The sequence below is a fragment of the Puntigrus tetrazona genome, chromosome 8 (genome assembly GCF_018831695.1).
Source record: "Puntigrus tetrazona isolate hp1 chromosome 8, ASM1883169v1, whole genome shotgun sequence".
Taxonomy (NCBI): domain Eukaryota; kingdom Metazoa; phylum Chordata; class Actinopteri; order Cypriniformes; family Cyprinidae; genus Puntigrus; species Puntigrus tetrazona.
Window position 1 is genome coordinate 19338478 of NC_056706.1, and position 26873 is coordinate 19365350.

At 36.6% G+C, this 26873-nt stretch overlaps 2 protein-coding genes across 6 annotated transcripts in view; both read left to right on the forward strand.

Annotated features, from left to right (window-relative positions):
* The window catches only part of LOC122349946 (membrane-associated guanylate kinase, WW and PDZ domain-containing protein 1), a 61859-nt gene extending 53761 nt beyond the window's left edge, over positions 1-8098 (forward strand). Inside the window, 5 exon segments of the mRNA XM_043246097.1 lie at positions 220-420; positions 906-973; positions 1082-1228; positions 1651-1789; positions 4848-8098. Coding sequence (XP_043102032.1) covers positions 220-420; positions 906-973; positions 1082-1228; positions 1651-1789; positions 4848-5932 — 1640 coding nt within the window. The 3' untranslated portion in view covers positions 5933-8098.
* Positions 8099-9424: 1326 nt separating this feature from the next.
* The window catches only part of iqsec2b (IQ motif and Sec7 domain ArfGEF 2b), a 57583-nt gene continuing 40134 nt past the window's right edge, over positions 9425-26873 (forward strand). For 2 of the 5 annotated variants that reach the window (XM_043246095.1, XM_043246096.1), the window contains exon 1: positions 9425-11149. In XM_043246095.1, coding sequence (XP_043102030.1) covers positions 10704-11149 — 446 coding nt within the window. In that variant the 5' untranslated portion in view covers positions 9425-10703. The remainder of the gene's footprint in view (positions 11150-26873) is intronic. The other 3 variants (XM_043246090.1, XM_043246092.1, XM_043246093.1) reach the window with 2 other exon arrangements.

Consider the following 26873-nt stretch of genomic DNA (forward strand, 5'->3'; position numbering starts at 1 on the left):
CGAAAGTGACCAATTTCTTATTAAATGCAGAGACGGTCTCTGTAGTCAATTCAATTATTGACTTTCTGATTAAAAGCTACCAAGCAGTACCTTAGCGACGCACAACAACATGCTACCAACAGTTCTTGCTTCGCGGTATACTGTGGTATTGCTGTGGCACGTTTTTGTACAATCAACACTAAGCATGTTAAGTGTATGCCATTTGTCTCTGTTCTGCAGCTGCGTCTCTGCTGCCTCACAGGTTTGTGACGGTACGCAGAGGCAGCCCGGCAGCACGCAGCGGTCAGATCAGGCCTGGAGATCGTCTGGAGGCGGTGGACGGGAGGTCGGTGGTGAATTTACCTCACAGGGAGCTGGCGCAGATCCTGAGGAGAGCTGGAAACACACTCCGCTTGACCATCGTACCTCGCGCCAGTGCTCGTAAGTGGGTTATTACACACACCTGAGCTGCTTTGACTTAGCATAGAAATAGTATTATATATATATATATATATATATATATATATATATACATTCTATAAAATGGGCAATATATGGCATTATAACAAAACCACGTCTTTTTTTTTTTTTTTGACAGCATATGAAGAGTTAATTAGCAAAAGTGTTTTTTGGTTTTTTTTGACTAGAATAAAAATAACTAAAAAGGTATCTGTCTACATAATATCCCTGTTTAGTTTCATTGTTTATGCAAGGAATATTACTATTTTATTAAAAATTTGCAGTGTTTGCTTTTTTTTTTTTTTTTTGGTCTGATTAGGCCAATGTTGAATACAATATAATTTTCCCAACATCCTCCATTTTTGATAACTAAAATTATCTGTTTTGGAAGCTTGTAAAAGATTTTTATAACAGTCACCATGCTGTTTAGTGTCTTTAAATATGAAAATGATTGTTTCTCTCATCAGATTCCTCAGAGCGAGCAGAAAATGACACTGATTATAAGAACAGGAAAGCTCACAGGTCAAAGCCAAAGGTGAGAAACACCTTCACTCTACAATGCCTATACATAAGGTTCCTGGCAAAATAATAGATAACTCTTTTCCTCTTTTCTTTTTCCCCCACTCTGAAACAAAAAAACCAGGACGCCACGCGGTACTACAGTGTGGAGCTGGAGAGAGGACCCACTGGATTCGGCTTCAGTCTGAGAGGAGGCAGTGAATATAACATGGGTCTCTATGTGCTGGGACTGATGGAGGGAGGACCGGCCTCACGCAGCCACAAAATACAGGTGCGCGCTTGAGGCCGTGATCTACATGCACTTTTGGGGACCAACTTTTACAAACACTTCTGGAAGTAACACTTTTAGACGAATGTAAAGGGGCTAAATTATGAAATGGAGAGTTTTTAGGTTAGGGTTTGTAGTAATTATAGTTAGCTCAGGAACAATAAAAGTCAAGAGGACATCCTCTTATAGATAGCTATGTTAGCAGGTGTCTTGGAGGCTGCAAAATGTTGCTTTTTTGGGAGTGCTATACAGTATATATATTTGGTAACCCTTTATTTCGATAGTCCACTTTAGACCTTCTACTAACAGTAAGTAAAACGCAACGCTGTGCTGCTATCGATATAATATTGTTTGTTCCCTGTATAAAAACCACATGAGTACGACAGCTGTGGCTGATTTCTGTGGTTACTGTGTGTGTGTTGTAGGTGAGTGATCAGTTGGTGGAGATCAATGGGGACAGTACAGCAGGAATGACTCACAGTCAGGCTGTGGAGAAGATCAGGACCGGAGGAAGCAGGATACACCTCGTGTTCAAAAGAGGAAATGGATACGTCCCCGACTACGGTAAGACAACAGGTCAGAGATCAGCCGAACATCACATTATCATACATCATCTAAAACACGAGATGGCCATAATCACGATGCTTTTAGGGTCAGTTTGTTATAATGAATGCTATTATGGGTTATCAGACATCAAATAACGTAATGTTTTAGGTACAAGGCATAGGGCACGCAACGTTTTATGCGATAGTGGTTTAACCATGTGCTGTTATGTAGTTTATTTTCTTTGTAGATGTAGACTGGGTTTAATGAATTGCGTGGTTAAAAGTGATTGTATATTAACGGCTTCAAATGTGCCTCATCCAGTCAAATTTCTGTTTGTTTTATCTCTGCCACTGTACAGATATTAAATATGTCAGCAGTCTTTGGCTACTAAAATGTATTTCTCTTGATGTGTTAGCTTACTAACCGCTGTTCTCTGCTTTCTTATTTGGACTTTTTCTGTTCTCTTTGATTTCATATTTTTTTAATATAACTTATCCGCTTTCATTAACAAACTATTTTACGTTAACAATTTACTTTTGATTTTGGGTCGTCTCGTTTGGTTTGTCCTTCATCCTTATTTTTATCTCGTTGTTTTCTTTTGATTTTCGTCTTCTTTGATCTTTCATCGTCTTTATTTTCTGTGAACCGTTTTTTTACTTCTAATTTCCACGAGGGAAACTCTTCTACCGCGTAACGGTTTATTTTCATTCTTTCGGCCTTCCCTCTTTCTCTTCCTCCTCCTTCTCCTCCTTTAGTGGAGCTCTCCAGTCTCTCTCTCTGTATGACCAACTCCAAGCTGGGCGAACCGTGTTTCTATGTGATTGGAAGGACAGAAAATACGCGGTTGGTAGCTGTTCCTGTTAGTTCTTCATTTTACTGTTTCTCTACATCTCTCTCATATTTCTCTGTCGTCTAAACGTCTTTGACTGTGCTCGCCGGTCTCCCTGTTGTTTGTTGATAACGCACCAAGATTCACCGTGATGTCAACCTGTTTGTGATGCTGTATAACAGGAGAGTTAAAAACAGCTGGTAATGTTTGTTGATCATTCCAGATGTTAAAAGTTACAAATAATGGTCATTTTTTTCATGATTTCTACAGAAAAAAAACATATATACTGTACATGGGACTTGGGACATGCCAGTTGATTTAAAAATGTAATCAAATTAATGATATGATTAAAAACCAAGCAACCATAAACCAAATTAAGAGACATTATGTTATTTTGACATACAATTAAATCATGTCAAACATACTTTGCATTTTGAGGGGACGTCAGGCTTGAGTTGCTCAGAAGAGAATTCCTAACAGAACAGAAGGATGATAAGGGGACATCATTAAATGTGTTCATTTTATGATAACATTATCTCATTTCTTTCAAAATGTCTATTCATTTTCAATGCATTTAGCTCCTTGTTTAATGAGAGACAACAAAATATGATGCAGACATGTCCTTTGACATTGCAGCAGCCCTTAGTTGGTGCTTTCTATTTCATACCAGTTTATCTTAAATAATATCAGTAGTACAGTAGTATAATTTAGTCCTGCCACATTGAGAATGCAAACGGCTTCACTGTTGTTAATCATCTAATTTGGAACAATTAAAAATGAATTAGCTCTTAATTATATTAATCAATTATATTAGTCATTTTTTTCTATTTAACTGTCCTGCTTAGATTCTGACTATTCCAAGGGTTTAGGAAGCGTTTAGCTGCATGAATATCAACGGTGTCGAACATGTTTAAAAATATGTTAACTTCGATAGCCCTAATTATTTTATTTTCTCTTTGCTGTAATTGTAAACAGATTGAAATATTTTGTATGCGTCTGTGATTTTTATTGTAGAGTTGTATTGGATATAATTAAGTGGTTCGTTATTAGCATATCAAACAGACACTTTTGCATTTCAAAGCTTCTTAGCTTTTAGTTTTAATGAGCCGCAGCTTTAAATGTGAAGCACACTGCACATTCAGAATGACCTCAAAGTCCTCACTAAAGAGGGTGACAAAAGACCCGAGTGAAACACTTCAAGTTCTCCTCAGCGTTGGTTGTGATTGGTTTCCAAAACTCTCTAAACCATAATTGACTTTCCAGTTCACTTGAACTAGATTTGCTTAAGTATTTTCCCATGCAAGTCCTGTCTTCTCTTTCAAACATCTGTAACAAAAGCAGTTAACAACAACATAAAAGTAGTTTATAAGCTATATTTTCCAAATCCCATGATTGACATCAAACCTAAAGTAACAATTAAATGGACTTATCGGGCTTGCCTAAAGTCACTAAAAAAACAAAATGTAAAAAAAAAACAGTTACAAAGTATACAAAATGTATACAAATTGATAGACATTTATACAACATAGACTATTAAAATGACTTCCAACAAAATTACTAATACTTTAAAATTAAACTAAAACAGAATAACAACAACAAAAACATTAGTAACTACTATCTCAGATTTACACAACACTGCTTTCAACGTTTTAATTTTGGGCTTTCATTTGTAATTTATGACAGTGACAGGATCTAATAAAAACAGGGTTTAAAGTGCAAGTTTCTGAAAATAATACTCTCTGTCTCTGTAAACTACAAAAATGTGAATTTGAACAGATAATATGTATCATTTTACTATTTTTTACAGCCTATAGGTACAGAATGTAAATGTATGTCTTTATTACAAAACTGACAACTACTGGCATGGCATAAATAATACAGTGTTTTTAATCTATTTTGGGAATCCATGTGAAGAGATACTTTTGACAATGTTGTCCTCTCTACTCTAATTTGTTTTTAAAAAATGTGAAGCGAAAATGTTTCCATATTTAGAATATTGTTGTTTAAAAGTACCCTGAGATAACAATGGCCACTACTGTATGCCATTGTTTGAAAATATATATATATATAAGAAAGATTCCTTAAAAATTCTCCTGTTGTTTTCTATGGAAAGATTTAGAATGTAATCATATTACATAACTGGGTGAGTAAATGATAGCTGTTTACTTTTGGATGAGCTATCTCTTTAATATTTTCTCTCCACTCTATCTTTTCTCCCCTCATCTGTTTCTAACATTTCACTCTCAGACCGTGATCACGTCACAGCCGTCTCCTCCTCACCCCAGGCCCTGCAGTCGGGTTTGGCTACAGTGAGCCGTCGCCGAGCTCAACAGGATGCCACATCCAGCGTTCAAAAACCAGGGAAGACCAACCGAGAGCGGAGAGAACAGAAGGGAAGTGACGGAGGAGACCGCGAGAGCCCTGACAGTCTCGAGGGCGGCAGTCAGGGCAGGGGGCGAAGGTCGAGAGACGAAAGGAGGAGACGAAGGACGCAGAGCTTGTCTAGAAACACAGGACGTAGTGATGAAAACACGGAGGGAAGGGTTGAAAGAGTTGGGAAAGAGAGGGAAAAAGGTAACGTGAGAAAGGAAGACAGGTCAAGACGGAGCAAGAGCGAGGAGAGATTGAGACGGAGAAAGAGGGAAAAAGACGAAAGCAAGAACACACAAACTATCAATAACCAGAGACTTCCTGAGCCTAAACTGCAGTGGGAGGAAGACAACAAGGAGGACGAGTGGGAAAGAGAGACAGAACAAGAGTGGACGAGAGAGAGAGAAAGGCTGAAAGACAAAGAACGGGAGAGGGAAGAGAGAAAATCGCTTAGTTCTGAGAGCGACGAGGAATGGGAAAGAGAAAGGCATGTGAATAAGGAAGTGCTTGAGTGGGAGCTGAACAAAAAAACTGAGCGAGGCATTCCAGACAAATTGAATGTAGAGCGACAGAGTGAAAATGGAGCAGAAACGAGTTTCCGTAATCGTCTGCCTTATTTGGGCGTCCGTGTGCTGCCTTCGGAAAATCAGCCCCGCCCACTTCGACGCTTATCTGGCCGCTCATTGGAGCAGCCGGAAGTAGGCTCTGAATTCAATCGAACCCCGTTTGCTTTCCTCACGTCTGCGCCGTCCGAATACGCAGAGTCCGAATCAGGAGCTAGTGTGTCTGAGTGTAGCGCTTCTGCAGCCAGTATCTCTGGCCTCTCAATGTATCTGAGTGAAAGCCTTAGCTTGAAACACACACAAAGGGCCCCGGGGCCTCCACTTCCAGGCCCCTGGCTCAAACCCAGCTCACGTAGGCTCGTCAAAGAGGTTGAGAAAGGTGGAGAAACTGAAACATGATTTATGTCGTAAAAGCAGCCATCACTATTACTACTAAACCTTCGCTACTTATTTGTGGCGTATATCTGATAGAAATGGATTTTTTCGAAAAGAAAGAAATGCAGGACGGGGAAAATATGTTGGTAGATGATTGGATGGAGGCAGATGTGAATAGAAGTTTGCAGTTGATTGTAAGGGGCGGAGCTTAAGTGGAGGAAATCTAGTATACGTCACCAGTAGCAGCAGTGTTGACAATGAACCATTCTTTACGTGCAGATTTCCATAAAATTTTGATTATATGACTGCGCCTAACGAGTATGATTTTTTGACTTGGTCAGTATGAAATTGGCATAAATTTGCATTTACCAGGCACTTTATCCAAGGTAATCTAAAAATGAGTAACAGAACAAGCAATTTGTGCCAACAGCATTCATAGTACTCAATGCCAGGTTTTAAGTATGAGGTATTTTAATGCAGAACCGTCTAGAATATGCTTGGAAACAGCATTGCAGCCATCCACAGTGATGGAGCATCATGGTGGTGAGTTATAGGACATTATTATTATTATTATTACGGTTTGGATTTTGAATACTCCCACTCCAGCTCGCTCTCTTAAGCCTTCCTCTCTTCTTCTCTTCCACTTTGTCCTCTATAATGAAAGTCTGCAGTAACCAACAACATCTTTTACTTTTTGTGCCAGACTGTCTGTATGGTATGTTGACTTTGTATGCAACAAAACTATCACGTGAAGGGCCAAATATTCTCTCTATCTTCGATGCTAGCTTGAGTCCAGTTTTAACCTTTAGCACAGTCACTTTTCTGTTCAGTTCTGCTGTTTGAACACTTTTTAATCTGCATATAAACCAGCAGAATACTGGCGTGCATTTCGTTAGCCACAAATTATCATTCAAACGTCTGGAGGCAGTACTTTTTTATTTTTGATAAATCAAATCAGCATGTTAGAATAATATCTGTAGGATCATATGACACTGAAGACTAGAGTAATGACGCTCAGCTTTGCATAAAAAGAGTAAATTGCATTTTAAAATATACTCAAATAAAAGAATGTCGGTTTAAATTGCAATAATATTTCACAATATTGCTGTTTTTACTGTATTTTTGATCAACCGTGCAGAGAATGAGAGTTTGACCTCAAACGTTTGAATGATAATTTAGCCCAAGAAACATTAACGTTATGAAACAAGCGCTATCCCGACCTCTGCTAAACAGCTTTTGAAGGATGATTGTTTAATTGATCATTCTTGTGAATGATGTGTGTACTTACACTGTTAAGACGAGATATATTTGTCACACTCCCAAGAGTTCCCCTGAAACACTTATGCATTATTTTTTATGCATTTGCTCATAAATCGTTATACTCATTTAATGCCCTCTGGGTCTCTGGCATCTCAGGGAGCAGATGTATACACTGTAATATTTCTTAGCCTGCCCCCATACACACTAAAAGTGACCCTTACTGCTGCCTTGGTAACAAAAGACTCCTCCTGTCTGCTGACCTTGGCCTCTGTGACCTCAGAAATGCCAATTAAGTTCAATTTAAATGTCGCACGATTCATATTTTTGAAGGTTTTCCTACCGACATGGTTGTATGCCATTTAAAGTGAATATAATACATCGACCTAAAACAGATGTCTTGCAGCTGTCAAAGTGTGATTAACACGTACACACAGATTAACTCTCACTCCGGCTTCTGCAAAGAGAAATTACAATATATAGTTTCAGATGAAGTATCTGTGAAAACTTTAAATGAGATTTAACTATGAAAGATGAAGTGTGATTTATAGAGACAACAAAGTAACACTTTATGAAATGGTTCTCTTACTGCTCTTGGCAGGTTTATCCTCGTCAACCAAAAAGGACTGAATGTTTGTACTGAAAATATAAATTGGGGTTTGCAATATTGAGTGGCGTCGTGCCAAGCCTGCGAAACCTCTTTAGTTTAATGCACCCAGGGTCTTTATCTTTATTGATGAAAGCTTGCTAGTAAACACAAGAGAGAGGTTGACTGTATTATGCTCTTGTTAACTGTAGCTTGTTAACTGTAGATATACCGATGATATTTTAGCATTTAACCTAAAAACTGTGCCTACTACTTGTTTTCCTTGATGCATTTTTTGCAGTTCCCGATCCGTCGCCAAACCAAAACGCCACCCGATATGGTTCATACCGTGTCATTTACTCTCTACCAGAATATACGCACATTTAAACTATGCATAAGATGTTGCCATTTTAACCCACAGCAGATAATTGGGACAGCTGTTTAATCTGTGCAGCCCCAGCAGGTCTGGGATCAGTTTGTTAAAGTCGGTTTGGTGCTGGCGGTCCACGCATCTTTAAACATATCATAATGTTCAGAGTACGAGCCGATGCCACATAACAAGTCTCACACTAACAAATATTTATTACATGTTCAATCTGAAAGGTCCGTTTTAGAATCTCACATTGTCTTTATGTACATTACTAATGTCTATGGCCATATGTACCAATTGTAAATAGAAATAAATATATTATAATTATATATATATATACATATAAAATGTTTCTATTATGATTATATTGTTATAATCCATTGTAACCCAAATGCAGGTAACAAATTATATAAGAGTTATAATAAAGATTCATGTATCTACCTGAGATCAGTTGTGTCCTGGAGTGCTTTTTTCTTGCTTGCTTGTTAGTGTGTGTCTGCAGTGCTGTGGATGTAGTTTCTGCCCTGAGCAGTAGATGACAGCAAAGCCTACGTAAAAGCACTTCATATCAAAAATAATAACTTGACTGTTTGAGATGTATTATTTGAGAACCAAAAACAAATGATGGCAGCTATTATCACTGCTGATAATTTTAATAATTAGTATTTTGCTGTTATTATTAGCGTTTGAATAAATAATCAGATATTAGATACTTAGGAATCAAAATAATTTCCAGTTAATACTGTAAGAATAGGCTGCTCTAATACTGTACAATACTGCCCTGGGGAATAATGAAATCAACTAAAACTGATTCTTAATGGTCTGTGAGAAGTGCAATTAACTAATTGGTGCATGTTTGCATCACTTTGTACTTAAACTGAATGCAACGATTTTTTAACGATCTTTTACATTCTTCATGTCCAAGAACACCATTAAAATCATTATTATTAATATTAATTCCTGCTGAAGTTTTGTTTTAGATGGTCTAACGTTTTCAACCTTTTATTATGAGAAACTGAACCAACTACTGACTAGACCAGCTGGAAAACAGATCCAAGAAAACAGCTGCCAGTTTCTCCATAATTGGTTCCGTTCCATTGAAAATAACCTGAAGCCACTTTCCTAATATGAAGCATTTGACAATGACCCATTGTAACTGTGGAGATGCGTAACCATGGTAATTTGTATAAGACTACTGAAGTCATTTACATATGTAATATGTTCGCGTGAGCTTCATTTGTTGAAATGTCTCTCTCTCTCGTGTACTGAAAAGATCTTGCGTGGGTTGAGCGTGTGACGAGCGCAGGAAAGACTAGTTTAACGCTTCTCTGCCCGCCAGCGTCTATCGGATGTGTCAGGTGAAAACCGCGCTCACGAACCTGAGCCGCCGCGAGATCGTCTCCGAACCGTCGGCGCGCGCTCGCTCCGGGAAAACACAGAAGAGCGCCAACTTTACAGCAGGTGGTCCAGCTCTTAGATGCACGTCTGGGAAAAGTCTGTTGTATGAGAGAAAAGACAAACGCCGTCTTGAGCGACGCTGTTATCCAAACTGGACCGACGTCGAGAATAAAACAAACAAACAAACAGACGGGCGAATCGCACGGAGAAACCGAAGAGCTCGTGATGAACTGACGGCTGCCCGTGAAAATGGGTTGAAGAAAAGAAAACGCCGATGAAGAGAGGTGTAAGTAGTTTTTCTTTAAAACACGTGGAGCCATAATTGTACATTTTATTTTGAATATATCAATCACTGACACTGTATTGGAGAAGAAGAGGAGCGCGCGCCCAGCGCGTGCAAACGTGCCATAGACTTTTAGTGTTTCAATCTCAAATTGCTCTCCTGCTGCCTGCATGAAGACAGTTTGCCGTGCTGAGATGTTGGACATTACAACAATAGTTCAGTTTTACGAAATATAACTTTTCTCTTAGCGAAGAAAGCTCTTTCTTCGCGTTATTTTTACAGTATGTTGACTATCTCAAGCTGCGCAGATCTGAGTGGATTTCAGGGATTAGATTTATACCTTTTTGCCGCTGTTCCCCATTTTCCACCGTGCTACCTCAGCATGTGGGAGTTGTGTGTAGCACAGCAAATCTCAAGATGACTGGATTTAATAATGACTGGGTTTGAGGAAACAGTGACCCGTAGATGTAATTTCTTCTGACTGTAATGTAGGCATTTATTTACATCACCTATGGTTTCATGGCATCAAATGGATCTGGAAAAGCTGTAACCCGGTGCCCAGTACTGACCATGTATTTTTTTCTTCATACATCATCTTACTTCGCTGACTTGAAGTACAATCGCTGCAGCTGAGAGGATGCAAATTATTGACCTCTAAACTGAGAGCTGCGGTTACCGCCCATACTTTTTTTACACTCGAAGGATGAACATTAAGATGCAGCCGATGCATATGGCGTTGGTGCTTTAAATGTTCTTTGCTGGTGTTTTTCAGTTGTTGAGACTCAAGTTGCAATATATAGGATAAAAGACATTTCTATCAAGTTTCTACCTTCGGGCTCTTTTGTTTTATCTCCCCCCCACTGAACTTATCAGGTGGGGGGGGAGGTGTAAGGTCCGAACCATGGAGTCGAACCCAGACAGCCCGAGTCGGGCTGTGGAGTATCTTCTGGAGCTCAATAACATCATCGAGAACCAGGCCAAGCTTCTAGAGACGCAGCGTAAACGAATCGAGGAGCTCGAAACACAGTTAGACCGGGTCAATCAGGAGAACCAGGACCTGCGGCAGGACCGGAACCCAGGAACCGAGAACTCGACGCAGAACCACAGCTACAACCAGAGCTCTAAGCCCGGCCAGCCGTCCTCTCTCCCGAACCACAATGCCGGAGGCGTCCATCAGAACAGCAGCAGTAATATACCCTCGTCCACGGTGCCTGGTCCAGCTCGACGGACACACACCAGACTGACCCGAGGCCTGTCGTGTGGGTCGGCCCCTGTCGAGAAGGAGAGAGGCCGAATGGAGCGAAACGACAGCTCTGGGACCAACAACACCTCCACTCTACGGAAACAGTAAGTGCCTCGTTCCCCAACCTCATCAGGGTGGATCCAGGTTATTGGACGTTCGGGCCTTTTGTGCAGCATGTAGCATTTGTGCTGTATTTGTTGTGTGAGGAGAGGTTTAGGTTGAATGTTGCTGTGGACTACTGAGCCTGCTCAACAAAAAAAAGTCTTGACAACTAAAGCTTTGCATTTAATTCCAATTTATTTTTTTTTACTCAAAACATGACTTGAGTTCCAGCAATTATAATATATATTATTTTATATAATATATTAAAATCTAGACAGTATTTTAATGAGTAATATATTATTTCATAATATTATCTCAGTTGTCCGTTTATTTATATTAAACAGACACAAAAAAATAGCCAAAAATTTTTTGTATTTTAGTAAATAATAACAATACATTTTATTAATGCTACTAAAATAATATTAAACATAAATAATAGTAGTATTATCATTATGATTACTAGTGTTGTTATTATTATTATTATTATTATTATTATTATATTATATTAAAGTTCATGGTAATTTTATAAATTATTAATAAACTTATCCTGAAACAGAAAAACAGAGATTAACTAACAGCTTAGCGCCCGTGCAAACATCCTTTGCCGCCAAAATTGATTTACTAAAGATGTGCGTTAAAGAATTAGCGCTGAAAAGGTGTGGACACAGTTATTTTTATGTCTGACCTTATTAAATACGCATTTGCACGAGTTTTGGGAGTACAGTATTAAAATGAATCATGCAATGCAGTTTTCTACCGTCTGTACTTGTAAATTACACCATTTTTTCGCACCATTATTTAATGCTCCAAAAAAGCAAGTCTTAAAGCAGGTGGTAATTTGTTCTGCTTTTCATTGCGCTGGTCATTATGGAAATGATCTGGCTGATCTTTAATGTGTGCATTGTTCGTAAATCTCCCTCAGAATTGTCCCTTTCCATAGCTTTTATGGAATTGCGCTCTAACACTAATTTGCCTTGTTTAGAAAATCTGGCCTTAAATCTTGAACAACTTGACACTAGTTAGCTTGAGACTTGGATTCTGTGTCAGATCGCATTCATTCTGTTTTGTTTTGGGGTTTATTTTGGGTCTATGGGTGCAGTTTGAATAGCACATTTCATATAGAGATGAGACCTATATTTTTGTGTTAAGGAAGATGCTCTGTGAATTTATCAATAGCCCAAACTGCGCTCGGATCTTTAAAATTCATTTGAAATCCCCAGTTCTCTTGTTATTTGTTTGCCTATTTTCCTCGAGCTTTATGCCTCCGTGTTTTTCATTTCTAAATAAGCAAACGCACGGAGTTTGTTGTTGGTGGGTGAAAGGTTAACTATTCTGCAGATGTTTTTTCTGCATCCTTGGGTGATCCAGGCGTCAACAAAGCAGCAGCTACAGAGCATCAGACTCAGCGTGTTTCTTCCTCTCTGCCTCATTGAGCTCAACCCTCTACCCAACTCATATAATTATGTTTGCTCGCTCATCGCCGGCAGCTGCACAACCCCTGTATTCTGTGCTCAAGTGTCTCGAGAGCTCTCAGATCTGTTCATCTTCTGCCTCGTTCATCCTTGCTTGTCTGAAATTATTGACTAGAACAATCCATCAGTCTCCTTTCACAATGTTGAATCACCGTGTTGTGAAAAAGGCAAAATAAAACTAAAATAAACCAGGCTGATTGGGGGAACACAGGTTTAGTGTTTCTCACAAACGTTCAGTGCTTTGTTCAAAGTTCAGGTTTGGCACTATACTTCACATCAAATGCTGTTTCTAAGCTTTTCTATGGGGTTGCGAATGGCCTTAAGGATTTTTTCCAGCGAGAATTTCATGGCTAACTGTATTCTTTTACGTTTTTTCCATGGGGACTACATGTCGTAAGATGAAAGACCGGATTTGATTGACTCTAAAATATCATTTTTGTCTGATGTGATGATTGTTGTCTGATGGTCCAGCTTATTTTATTGAAAATACAATTTTTAACAGTTTGTGCCCATTTACAAAAAACTATTTACCAATTCGGTGACACTTTTTTTTTACGGTTACACCTGTTAGTTGCTTATTAGCATACATATTAATAGAATATTAGCCATTTATTAGCGTTAATTAAGCACATATTAATGCCTTATTCTACATCCCTAGTTCTAGAATACCTGAACGTAACAACTACCTCACTATTAATAAGCAGCAAATTAAGAGTTTATTGAGGGAAAAGTCGTAGTTAACAAGTGTTACCTATTCTAAAGTGTTACAACTGAATCATTTGTTTCATAACTCAAAACAAAGATGTGGCTTTTCACTCTTTTCTTTAATCGAAAAACACATTTAAAGTCATAAAACTGGGTTTTTATAGTCCTTACAAAAAGGTCACTCTCAATTTAGTATAAAATGTTTTACTCAGTAATGATTAGAATTTTTCATTATTAATTACCAAGAAACAGCAAGCATGATTGAATTAAACATAACATTTTATAGTAAAAAGACTAAAACAGTAATAAACTTTATCTTAATTTTATCTTAACTATCTCAATCAGTAATAATTGTTGTATTTATAACCCCTGGTCCACTTTGTAGGATTTAGGCTTACATTCAAGCAGTTTTCACTCAGCAACTTCCTATAGTAATTTTTTTATAAAATTACAAAGGAATAGCAAGTGTGCAATTTTTAAGAAGAAAGACTGAAATAGTATTTTCTTGCAATGTAATATCTGTTAATAAAGTTATTGCAACGTGACAAAAACTTTTACAGAATAATCTTACAAATCAGTCAGAAAAGGGACGTGAATGCTGATGCTTGATGGGCTGTAATAAATGTAATGAGCGCCTATTATTTAGTGGATTTCTGCACTACATTTTCAACCTATTTCATGAGTTAATTTAAAATCAATTTATTCCTACTTTTTGAAAACCAAGAAGGATTTTTTAGCAGTTAGAGAATTCATTTTTTTGGTATTACAGGCAAATGGTAGTCATTGACTGACTCTCTCTCTCTCTCTCTCTCTCTCTCTGCATCCTCCTCTTCGCCTCCTCCCATGGGGCCGTTAGTCATTAGTAAGGAACACATATTAGTTATTTATGTGGGTGTAAGACTGTGCTGATTGGCTGGGCAGTTTGTTCCAGTACTACAGAGATCATAGCGGAGGCAGCAAATGAAACGCTTCCATTTTGGTCTAGATTTATTTGAGATCCTCTAATTAGCTCCTTCACTATGATTTTAATTATGCTTGTGCCCCAGCATTTATCTCAATGACCTCGGATTTATGACCTCATTGGCACTTTCAAACCTGTTATAATGGCCGTGTCGACTAAAGGTTTCCTTAATTTTAGGTTGCTACTGCACACAATATTGTAACAACAGATACAGAAACCTTGCATGCCTTTTTATCAAGTTTTTAGTAGGTTATTAACATGTAGAAAGAATCACCAGGAGTAATTTTAGTTTATTAGTACTTACAAAGCACATATTAATGCCTTTTTCTGCACGAACATATTATTCTTAATCATTCAGTCCTCCCTTACTGACTGTTATTAAGCAGCAAATTAGAAGTTAATTGAGGCAAATTCATAGTTAATAGTTAGTTAGTAGTAAGAATTGAAACTTATTTATTTATTTATTTATTTTAATTTGAAATAAGTTTTAAAAATTATGTGCTTTGTTTGCAGTTTTATTGGTTTTTTTTTGTTTTTTTTTTACATTTTACAATTGTGCTGGTGGCTCTTTTTATATGACTATAATAAACTAGAGAATTTAAGCTTCACAAAGAATGAAGAAAAGCAAAAAATAATAATCAAAAGTGAACCATTTGACTTGTGCATTATTTTCCAAGTTTTCTAAAGATAGCGTTTTGTGACAAACAAAATGACATTTAAGTAATTTATTCACATAATCATCCCCTTGAGTGTGCTGTTAACTCCTGCGCCCTCTTCCTGAAATATGGTGCACTAGTCAAACCAAGATCTACTTTTTTGACCCAAATGCTTTGCTTTTTTAAAAAAAAAGCTTGACAGCCTCAGTTTTTGTTAACTTCATTTAAAAAATATATTTAAATAAACAGTTTCCCTCCCTGTAGGAGTGTCATACAATTTTGAAGGGTGAGTAAATGATGACAGAATATTCATTTTTAAGTGAATTGTCTCTTTAATGCATTTATCCTCAACTCCAGTCCATTGAGTTATTTTTAAGAGCACTTTTCCACCATTAAGGAGTATTCATCTTCTCTCCCAAAGCATGAAGCGTGTTCTTCCTGACATCATTCTGCTTTCTGAATCTTGTCTCATCCCCTTTTCACACTCATCTCTCACAATCCTCTTTCACTGCTTCAGGTCAGAGGTCATTCTTTATTCATATCTCCTCTCCGCTTTTTCCCCTTCCGTGCTCTTTTCTTCCTCACTCTCTGTCTTTTGATCCAGTCTCTCTCTCCATTTATGAGTTATGAGCTTTTTTTAAACTCTCTCTCCTCGTGTTTTTAGGTGTCTCTCTCTCTCTTTTCATGCGTGCCGCCCTCTCCACCCTCTCTGTGGCCAACAGATGGAGAATCAGTGTGTGTGTCCCACCGTTTCTCTTTTAGAGCCGAACATGCTGAGAGAAGGTCTTTCTCTCTCACTCTCCGCGCTCCTCCATTTTAGCTCGCTCATCTCCGTGTAGTCTTACAGTAAATGCTGTATTTGATCATCTCTCCATCTTTCCATTGTCGTCTGACTCTCTATACCTGCGTTAGGTCAGGGTTGACCAGCAGGTGTTAATTATTGACCCATGTTGTGCTTTTGGAGTGCTTCTGATGGCTCAGACTGCGTGCCAGCCGTCTGAAGCTCTCTAGCTGACCTCTGCTGTTTGTGTCCTTTGGAATAGCCTTGAACATTTGCAGTTTGACAACATGGAAATAAATTTGACCCTTTTTACTTAAACATCCCTGCTCTTGTTATAGATGATTCATGTTTTCATAATTATTTCTCAACCTTTGAAATGGCGTTTCTGCTGGCATAACCAGGAGGGGAAAAGTAATGTGATCTAATGATATCATTAGGAAACGGTCACAAAGGTTGACTAGTCTACAGCCATACACACACAATATATTTTCAGTTGACTGTCCATGTTCAGTACTAGCAGGGCGATTCATATTCAGTGACTATGATGAGATATGTACCTCTGTGTGTGGTTTTAATACTTAGTTTGATACCTGAGCTTTTCCTCTTAAAATGCTTTCGTTGTAGAGTAAACCTCTTCCTCGACCTTGCTTCCGGCAGTGAAAAAGTAAATGAGTTAAAGAGGTATGAGATGAATCGAGCCTTACAAATACTAAATTGAAGCGAGAGAAAGATAAAGGTACAAGACTATTAGTGACTTATAGTAAGGAAAGGACTACAAACCATTGTGAATAAGGAGAAGCGTTGCGAGTCAAAATAAACATGACGCAAATATACAACTTAAAAATGTTGATTATGTTTATAAAATTAAAAATCAAAAATTCAAATTCAAATATTTTCAAATTAATTATTATTCAAATAATTAAAGGGGTCATATGACGTTATTTTGAAGATCATTATTTGGTGTAACAGAATATGTTCTCATGCTTTAATGTTCAAAAAAACACATAATTTTAAAAAATACTGTTCATTATAGCTCCTCTATGCCCGCCTCTCTCAAACACGTTGTTTTCTACAAAGACCCCTCTTCTCCTTTTAACAGAGTCTAAACTTTTATAAACAATATCTCTTTGGTTTTGAGACTTTAGTCTTTGCAACTTCAGGGATCTTATCTATGCGCTAAAAGCTTGTAACACCCCAAAGAGAAAGAAAAACGTGAAAACTTGATCATATGACCCCTTTAATAGATTTTATGTTTATTGTAAAATATATATACACACAAACATATGAGTAGTTTGAGAGCGTAGGAAGACTGATTCAGTTACGTTACTTGCTTTGTTTCGTGGGAGTGGGCATGGAATTCTGTTGTTAAACATAATTTTAAAAAATAAGTTGAATAATGCAGACTTATGGCTTTAATTAACTAACTTCCTCTGAGCTCACGGTAGTTCTGTCTTTAAAAGGTCTGAAAGTTCTCATTACAAATGAATGCTCAAAATGTATGGTATTTCTGATGGACTCTGTTTTAATGAATACTTTTTTTTTCAGAATTGAGGTCATCAAACTAGGTCCACAGGACTGTCATGGTTTCTTTTCATTTTCATTTCATTCATGCTGGCTTCCATTCAGGTGTCTTAAATGAACAATGTTAGGTTTCACTTTATATTAGATTGCTTTATCTACTAAAATGAAGTGTTTTAGTAAATAGTATAATTTGTGCTCATTTAGAGTTTTTTACTGTGGTCACACTTTATATTAGTTGGCCTTAACTACTATGTACTTGTTGTGTTCATATTGTACTGCAAAACACTTTTTACAGGAAAGTACAGGAAAGGTTACGGACCGGTTTGGTGATATGGGTAGGATTAAGGGTGGGCTAACGTTTAAGGGATAGGTCAATGGTTATACATGTAAGCACAAAAATGTATTACAGATGTAATCAGATATAGATTTTTTTAAATAAGTACAATGTAAAAAAATATGTATGTACACAAGTGCACTGTACAAAATTATTAATTTAAATGTAAGTACATAGTAGTTAAGGCCAACTAACATAAAGTAGGACCATTACTGCTTATGGGCAGATTTTGTTATGTTTAATAGTAGGTTATGGGGTAGAGGGAGAGTCAGCAGTGTCATATAATAAAATGTAAAAAAACTAAACAATAAATGTGATTTAAAAAATTCACATGTACATAAGTAAGTACATGTAGTTAATTAATAATATTCAGTACTTAATAAAGTGTAACCGTTATCTTAAATAATATAAAATGTCTTATAATTTATAGTAAGGGTTTGTGGGTCCCCGAGTGAAACATTTCTGTAATTGACCTCCACCTAACAAAAAAGAAACAAATAAGAATCAATATGAATGATAAACATTTAATAGGGTGGTATAATATGTTAAATATAATTACATGTAATCATGTTTGAAAAAACATAACAGATCTTATATTATAGTTGCATTTGATTAAATTTACATTCATGCATTTTGTATGTAATTTAACCCAAAGAAAAGTAAGTTTTTGTTTGTGTTATATTTATTTATAAATATTGTCATTTCAAACATTTTTTTTCTTTGCATGTTTATTACCTTTGCATTTGTGTGAAGATCCCATTTTTCCCCCTGTCAGTTCAAAGCCAGACATTGCATAAATTATTATGCTAAATCATTGGCTGGTCTTTAAAAGGTTAATGGCGAGCAGGGTCAGGGTCATGCTGAAGTTGTTTGTACTTTAAGAGCCATGTTAAAGCATGCAGTGTGGCCTTCTGGGTGATGGTTCACTGCATGTAGTTCATTGCGCTGGGAAATATTGATCTTAGGGGCCTTTACTCAACTCAGCTTAGCTACTGGAAACAGAACAGAGAGGTGCAGAAAACATAGTCATCAGTGTTAATTTATTAAGATCATACTTTTGTGTTATTTAATTAATTTGTTTAAATATAGCAACTGAGTCACATGATCACGCAGTAAATTGTTTCTCTAAACAGAGAGGAGCGTGTTCATGTAATTATGCCTATCACGGGGCTTCAGGTGTATAAATAGCTGATTATCTCACGTTTACTGCCAGTTCTTAATGCCAGCTTCCTATTTAGTCCAACCTCCCAACGCCTGTTCATTATTCAGCAACAAACCACCTTTATGAGCGACAGTGTGAACTACTCTGGTTTGCAGTGCTAAGCCAATCGTAACAGTGATTACAGAGTTACACTCTATTTTAATGTATCCTACATGCATTTGCTATGAGGTAAGCATTAGGGTATAGTTCTAGGGTTAGTTGCATGTAATTATTCATAATTTACTGTGCAATAAGGACGCCATCAAATAAAAAGTAGCCACTTAGAGGAATGTAGCTGCAGAAGTAAAATCAGCGGTTTTAGTTCTGAAGATCAGATTGTGGAAAATGGACGAAACTAAATGACTAGCAAACAATATTTTGGTGCAAGAAACCATAACTTCATGTAATTCATGACCATCTCATAATGCGGCATATGGAGCATTTCTGTTTGACATTTTGAATGCACTATATTTACTCTCAGGGAGGGTTTGACACCGCAGGTAACTCATAACAGCTGGCGTGGATGTTTAGTTTTACTCTGCATTTAAGCTCACATTATTTCATTTGATACTACATGAACACTAGAGCGAACGATTATCACATTTTTTTCACTTGAATGTGCGCTATTAATGGCAACCAATTTTCCCCAGTCACATTTATATTGTACTGTGTAATTCAGCTTGATTCCTCATGTGGGTAGTTATAATGTGTCCATGGACTTTATTTTTAAATGCATTTATCTTGTGTCTTGTCACAGCGTCTTTGTACCAACTTTTTTTCTGCACTGGTTCATTGGTCACGAATGAATTTTTAGACGAAAAATATTTCCCGTGTCTTCTCAATATGGGTTCATAAAACATGCATGCAAGCTAATTATCAAATGAATTGCAAAATGCTGTTTAAAATAGTATGCCACACTGCAAGGCATGTCAACCTCTCGAAAGTATGGGAAGCCAACTGAATTGTGCAGTAAATGGAAAGAAGTAAAAGTGCGTTTGACTCACCTGTATGTCAGACATCCAGACATCAGGGAGTCCGACGCACGCAGTATGAGAGTGTTTAATTAGTGTGACCTGAGTCTAATTACAATGAGCCAAGGTTGTTAATTACTGCTGTGATTTTTATTTATGTGACATTTGTGTGCTTGATATAAAATTCAGCTAAATTTTGAAGTACTTCGAACTATCAGGTATGGGCAAACGATATTTTGTTTTACAAATTGAACTGTTATTTAGATTTATGCATTTAGCTGATGCTTTTTATCAAAAAACGACTTACTCTAAGAAAGCAGTAGCATGAAAAGTGTTCAAAATGTGGTTCATTTTTGTCTCCTTTACTGTCTGCCAGGCAGAAATTAATAGGAAAGTTCTAACACGCCTTGCAAGTTACATGGCATTAATATTGTAGTACAAACAGTGTGGGAGGACTCATGCGCACATGCTTAATACTTAAGGTTAATGAATATTACAGGTAGTAATGTAAATGTGCCCACATATTCTGTGCTGAAGGCATTGCTCTATTGTTATTTTCCAACTCTTAGTGAATTGAAAGAAGCCTAATTACCCAACAGTGTTTTGATTTCATACATTTGCATAATTATGGTTTATTTTCATTTTAGCATTACTGTTTCCTAATACTGCGCTCCCAGCAGGTCAGTTACGCAAGATCTTAAGCGTGGAGCTAACAATCACCAGCAGAAACTCTCACAATACACCAGGGAAGACAAGTTGACAGGATTTGCTCTTTAGGCTTGAATCTATGTCTTCGAATTTGCTATTTTTATGATAGTTTCTTCCTCCCTATCTGTCTCTGTCCCTCTCACACATATACACAAACGCACACCTGTCCTTTCCCATCTTGGTTCGTTGAATGTGTGTGGGCAGTTTAATCATTAAATATATGTATTATCAAATAGGAAAAGGCTTTGTTTTATTGCTGTATGAAAGAATAGCTCTGTCCTTTATCTCTTCCACCTCTTTCCATGTGTGTTTGCTGAAGCAGTGACTCAGAGTAGAAAATGAAATCACGTTTTCTGTTATACCCCACCGTCCTTCTTTCTTTATCTCTCCTCCATCTCTTCCTTATCTTTTCTTTTAACACTCAAAGAGTTCCGCTACAATGTACTTTCTACATTTTCCTCTTTTTCAAGTTGTGCAGAAGTCATTGCCGCAATGTTCAGGCAGAACTAGTTAATAGATGTTTAATCAAATACACGTAGCCTGTCCTCTGGTTTTATTATTGTATTATATTCCCTAGAAATAGTTTTGGTTCCTCCCTCGATGTAAGTAAGCACAGTATATGGGATTTTAGCCTGTTTTCACGTCATCTCCCCTCAATAAGCCACACAGTTTGAGGTGTCATTCATGTCAGTAGTGCTAACAGTGTGAGATGAGTGTGTTCAGAGCTACTGCAGGGGTTTAGTGTGGCTCTCAGGGACACAATACAAAGATGAAGACAGCTCTGTCTTAGTCATCATTGTTCTGTAGGGGTTTGTTGGTATGAGTGTGTGTGTGTGCCATCCATGAGAAAAGTTCAAATTAAGTTTAGTCAGTGTGAGTAGCATTAGAGTTAAAAACCACTTTTAGAGCAGTGAGGCAGCTCTTGGTTGTTTTATACCTAGGCTTCTGTGAAAAATTATCGGTAATAATGCACTTGCTTTATGGGGAACACATTAAAACACAAGTACTTTTTGTTCCTATTTCCCTGCTGTGAGGGACAGAAATACAGTCTGTTCATAGTGCTGTACTGCAGTCTACCTGGTTGTCAGTCATTCAGCCTTTCAGACTCGTTCAAGATGCTTTTGTCATAAATGTCAGATAATTCTGCATAGTGCAGATCCCATTCTGAATTGAAATTTATTGGTATGACAGTCGTGTAGATGATTGCTGATTAGAGAAGAGTCTGTTTGATTTTAGCTTGTAATGAGTTGATAGACAAGGCCATTAATGAATTCAGCATCTTTTTATTTATGAAATCAAATACTACAATTCAAGTAAGATTTAAAAACATTTGTAAAAGAAGCCTGTAAAGACTGAAATTATTTGGTTAAAAATGCATACAATGCATATCTGTAATATTGTTAAATATTTTTACAATTGAATTGTTTTCTGTTTTAAAATATTTTAACATGTAATTTATTCCTGTGATGCAAAGCTGAATTTTCAGCATCATTACTCCTGTCTTCAGTGTTATATGATCCTTCAGAAATATGCAGATTTTTATTTTATTTATTTATTTTTTTAAATTTGACATAGAGATTCTTTATAACAGACATGTCTTTAACTTTTAATCAATTCAGACTGTCATTAAATGAACGTATTGTGAGAAGAATCATCTCATTGACTCCAGTTGTTTAAACAGTACTGCATATTTGTCATTAAATGCATTGCAGCAATCATTTGCATAATCAGTTTTTCTTAAAATTTGTATTATAAACCACAAAAACAGCTAGTTTGAATATAATTATCTAAAATAATTACAATAGAAAATATGTCACACTTTATTCTTTCCATGAACTGACCTAGTATTGAACAGATAAACAGAATAATTACAGTACAGTGTTTGTACATTTACATTTAAGCTTATATATGTGTTCTGTAGGTTATATAAATAAGTAGATTGCAGTTTGAATATTTCCTATTCCTGTGTATTCTAAAACAAGTAAAGTAATAAAGTTTTCTACAAAATGTTTGTCATGGCAAACAGGATAAAAATGTAGCAGCCAGGCAGGCAGTTTATTATGTTTTGAACTGTTCCCACACAAAAGCTGTTTATTCAGCTTCTCCGTTGACATCTTTTCAAACAGGTCTCATTGTTGATCGTTCCAAGATGGCAGATGACAGGTGTGTTTTATCAGGGTTGGAACGGATCTCAACGGGACAGCTCGCTTCAGGACCTTGGATAGCGGATATAAGACCTTAAAACAATACAACACGATGAGGAGACTGTACAATATTGAGTCTCATTAAGGCCTTTGCAGTCCAATTCTGGTGATTTACACATAAAATGAGATGGGCAGATGTTGTTAAAGAATGCTTTAAACATTCATCCGTGCCCCGGGGTCGAACTTTTGTCTTCCGTTTCACTTATTTATTTCTTTATTTCCTTGAAGAGTATCTTTAGACGGCGTCCCTGGAGAGCGAGCGTGTTGTGGGGTCAGGTTTTTGTTGGATGTGATGATGTAATCTCATGCTTGGAGCGATGCAATCGTGCCAGGCCTGTGTGGATCCTTTTACCTCGTGGCAAATAAACAGGAGCATTTAACATGGGCTGAACCAATAGAGAGAGTGAGGGTGAACTGGACTGTCACACAATAGTTTGTCCAGTACTGACTCATGGCTGAGTGGCTGTTAACTAGAGAGACACAGAGAGAGAGAGAGAGAGAGAGAGAGAGAGAGAGAGAGAGAGAGAGAGAGATGGAGGATGAATATTAGACATGGTAGCGTCCCTCCTGGTTATTTGAGTGCACTCTCACCTTGCATATTATATAAGCCTTGCATTTATTTATTAATTTATTTCTCTATTTTTTGCGAACTGCCTTTTCCTCACACGCACTCGCACACACAGGCTTCTGCGCATTACACAAATAGCCCAAAGTGGCATTTCTTGCCAGAGATGTCCGACTCAAAACAAGTTTCTGCACGTATGCATTTATCTGTGTGGGTGTGTGTGATCCGTTCTGTGTGTTTTGTGTGCCGTTTATTTATATACAGGAGGGGTATTCATTTAAATGTACAAGAGGTCTCTAAATGTCCTTCCCACCAGAGGTTAGAATAATTAACAGTCCCAAAATAGCTTACACAGTTAAAGGAGTTCTTATGTTATGTGGTTGTGAAGTTAAATAAGCAGTGTTTTCACATGGTAGCCATGATATTCTGTTAGAAATAATAAAACCCATATAGTCAAACTCACACTTATTTGCTTTTCCAGAATAGAATTAGTTTAAAATGCTTTGTATCACCTTTTTTTACAGAATAAATGCTTTAAACCCTTCAAAAAGAAGCATGCTTACTTATGCTGAATGTGCATGTAAGATACTTAAAATCTTAAAAACATGTAATTAAGAACTGTATTTCAGATAATACAATATTATTAAAACAAAAGGTCTCTTAAGTGCCCTTAAAGAGAGCACACTTCTATGAATATATTCATAACCACACTTTTGTGTGTTGACTTAATCTCATGTTGATAATTGTAATCAAGTACTTGTGTATTAAACAATATTACATTTAAAGTTATTATTAGTGCTGTCAAATGATTAATTGCATGTAAAATAAAAGCATAATATACGTGTTTTTCTGTATTTACATGTCTATATATTTATGTTCCCGTAATTTATGATAGAAATAAATGTTTCAAATATAAAAGCATGCATTATGTGTATTAATATATAAGTAAGAATATACACAGTACACATACATATTATGTAAACAAAAATGCATACAAGAAATTACATGAAAGTATATTTTACTATATTTTTATGCATGTAAGTAGAATGAGCAGGAAACTTTAACCTTATTTCAGTGAAAAAAAACATATGAAGATTAAAGATCCTAAGTTAAAGTTCAAAATGTTTGTATGCATATTACTTTTTATGTATTTATTACTACATCCTACTACAATCCTTTTCTATTAAAATGCTTGCTGTGGATTTAAAAACACAGAAAATTTAACCTGATCTGATTTTTATATGATGCACATAAATGTTGTCATTGTGTTAACATGATTGACAGAATGTGAGGTTGCATTTATTTTTTAATGTGCATTTTGGACAAGAATTCAGTGTGCAAAAGTCTTCAGCCTGAAGTTTAAAGAAAAATACATTTTAATTAAATTTCTGTTTAATTGTGTGGAAACCGTTGCATTCAGTTATTTCCATCTTTCACACGAGTGGTCACAATTTAGCTGTTTGTAAAGTAGCTTTATCTGGCAAAGTACTGTACACATATTGTTCAGTCATTCAGCATGCATGAAATCAACAAGAAGCAGATACATCTAACCGATCATTTGATTCATATCAATGCATCGTGAAACGTATCTTTCCACAAGGCTTTAAGCACCACTTTCTCCATCTGGAGGAAAACCTGCTGTGGATAATTATACGCATGTATGATATGTGATTCAGTGATTCACCGTCAGAGAGAGACCACTCTTGCATCCGGGAAGCAATATGCATCGACTCACATGCATATTTAAAGCACTTCATATTTTAATGTTAATGAGACCGTATTTTATTTTTTGAGTTGCGATCGCATGCATCTTGGTTGGAAAGTATAAAAAAATCAATTCCGTTTCCTGTTCAACGGCTCAGCCTGTCAGAACATCATCAAAGTTCACAAGTCAAGCCGGAGTTTGTGTGCTCAAAAGCGCTTGTGTGTGTTTTCCCATGCACACGGTTGCTCTCAAAGCAAAGCAGTTTTCAATTTAGTCTATTCTAATTCCATAAAAGCATTTTTTCACACATGAAAAGCAGATCGTTGTATGAATAATATCGTTGCTGTGGAAACTGAAGATTCCCGCAGGCTGTTCATAGGGTTCGAGCCACCCTTCCGCCCCCTGCCTCCTACCCACAGACGCTTCTCGGAGCGAGTGTGTGTGTGTGTGTGTGTGTGTGTGTGTGTGTTTGTGTGTTTGTGCATGTGAGAGCATCCTCTTCACCTCCGCTCAGAGATGGATTACTCATTCACATCTTTCAAACGCTTCTTGTGTAACCAGTGATGACAACCTTGCTTTACAGAATGACTTGCAAAATAGGGAGCGCTCCGAAGCCAGATGTTCCTGTACACCAAAAAAAAATAATGCTCCGCTTTGAAGTGCTGTCCACCAGATAACGGTGACTAAAAAGTTGTCTGAGGAATATTAAACCTTATTAATCTTCATATTCCTTTGAAGACTTAATAAACGTTGTGTTAGGCAACAAAGAACAAAATGAATATTTATCTCTCTATAAAATATTGATATTGTAATAGTAGTGGAGGCTGAAGTGCATCCGTTTCGGGTTACAGCTTGTGGAGAGAAGCGCCTAAAGTATTACCTAAAAGTCCAATTGAAATTAGATTAGCATGTTCTGAAGGTTATATCCGCATTTGCAGGCAATATCAAAGATTTGGGTGAGCTTAGGTTTTACGCTGTTCTGTGTCAATTACCTGAACCTCCTAAAAATTCACTTTCATTTCTTGCCATTTTAATTTCTTTAAATGTGTGCAAGAATCAATATATTTACTTGAATTCAGAAACAGCACTCAATTCAGTTCAGTGCATTAAAACAACATAGGAAGGAAATATTTTGAGAGGAATAATGAATAAGGAATAATATATTAAATAATATGAAGCATTGTAAAAAACAACAACAAAAAAACCTCAAATTAAATGCAACCTTGTCTAATCCAATCTTTGGAGCTACATACTAGGGATGCACCAGAATGAAAAATCTTGGCAGAAGACGAAACTGAATAAAATGAAACACTGGGCCGAAGGCTAAATAACAAAAATGTTTTTCACTTTTTTTCCCCCCATGTACTTTGCCAGTCTTTTTTCTTTTAACCGTTTCATAAATTAAACAGCCGAAGTATGCTTTTTATAGTTTTTTCTTGCTTTTCAATAATAATAATAATAAAAACAACTATTTAAAACATGAATCTAACATTATTTATTTTCATATATTTATTCAATCAGTCCTCATTATTCTCTTTTTTTTTTTTAAATGATTCTCATTGTGAATTTGGGAAGATGTTTGTAAAAAATAAATAAATAAAAACATTACCGAGCAACTGTTTAAGGTTAGATTTTGAAGCCTGGCTAACAAGCAGAAGTGAGCGAGAACGATTTCTGCGTCTTTCTTAGACAGTTATAAATGTTTGCCGATATGTTTGTTGCATTATTTGCATTGTGTATTTGATCTTGTTATTTCATAGTTTGGTACAATTTATTCAATCTTTTTACTTTTGTTTTTGGCGCATCCCATCCCTATTAAGACTTAATGATGTAATGTATTTGATTTATTATTTTAGAAAATAAGTAGACCTTTTTTAAATGATATGGGTACGGGGTATCAGTAAGAAAGACAGTAAGATCTTGTTTTGTAACTTTTTTTTTT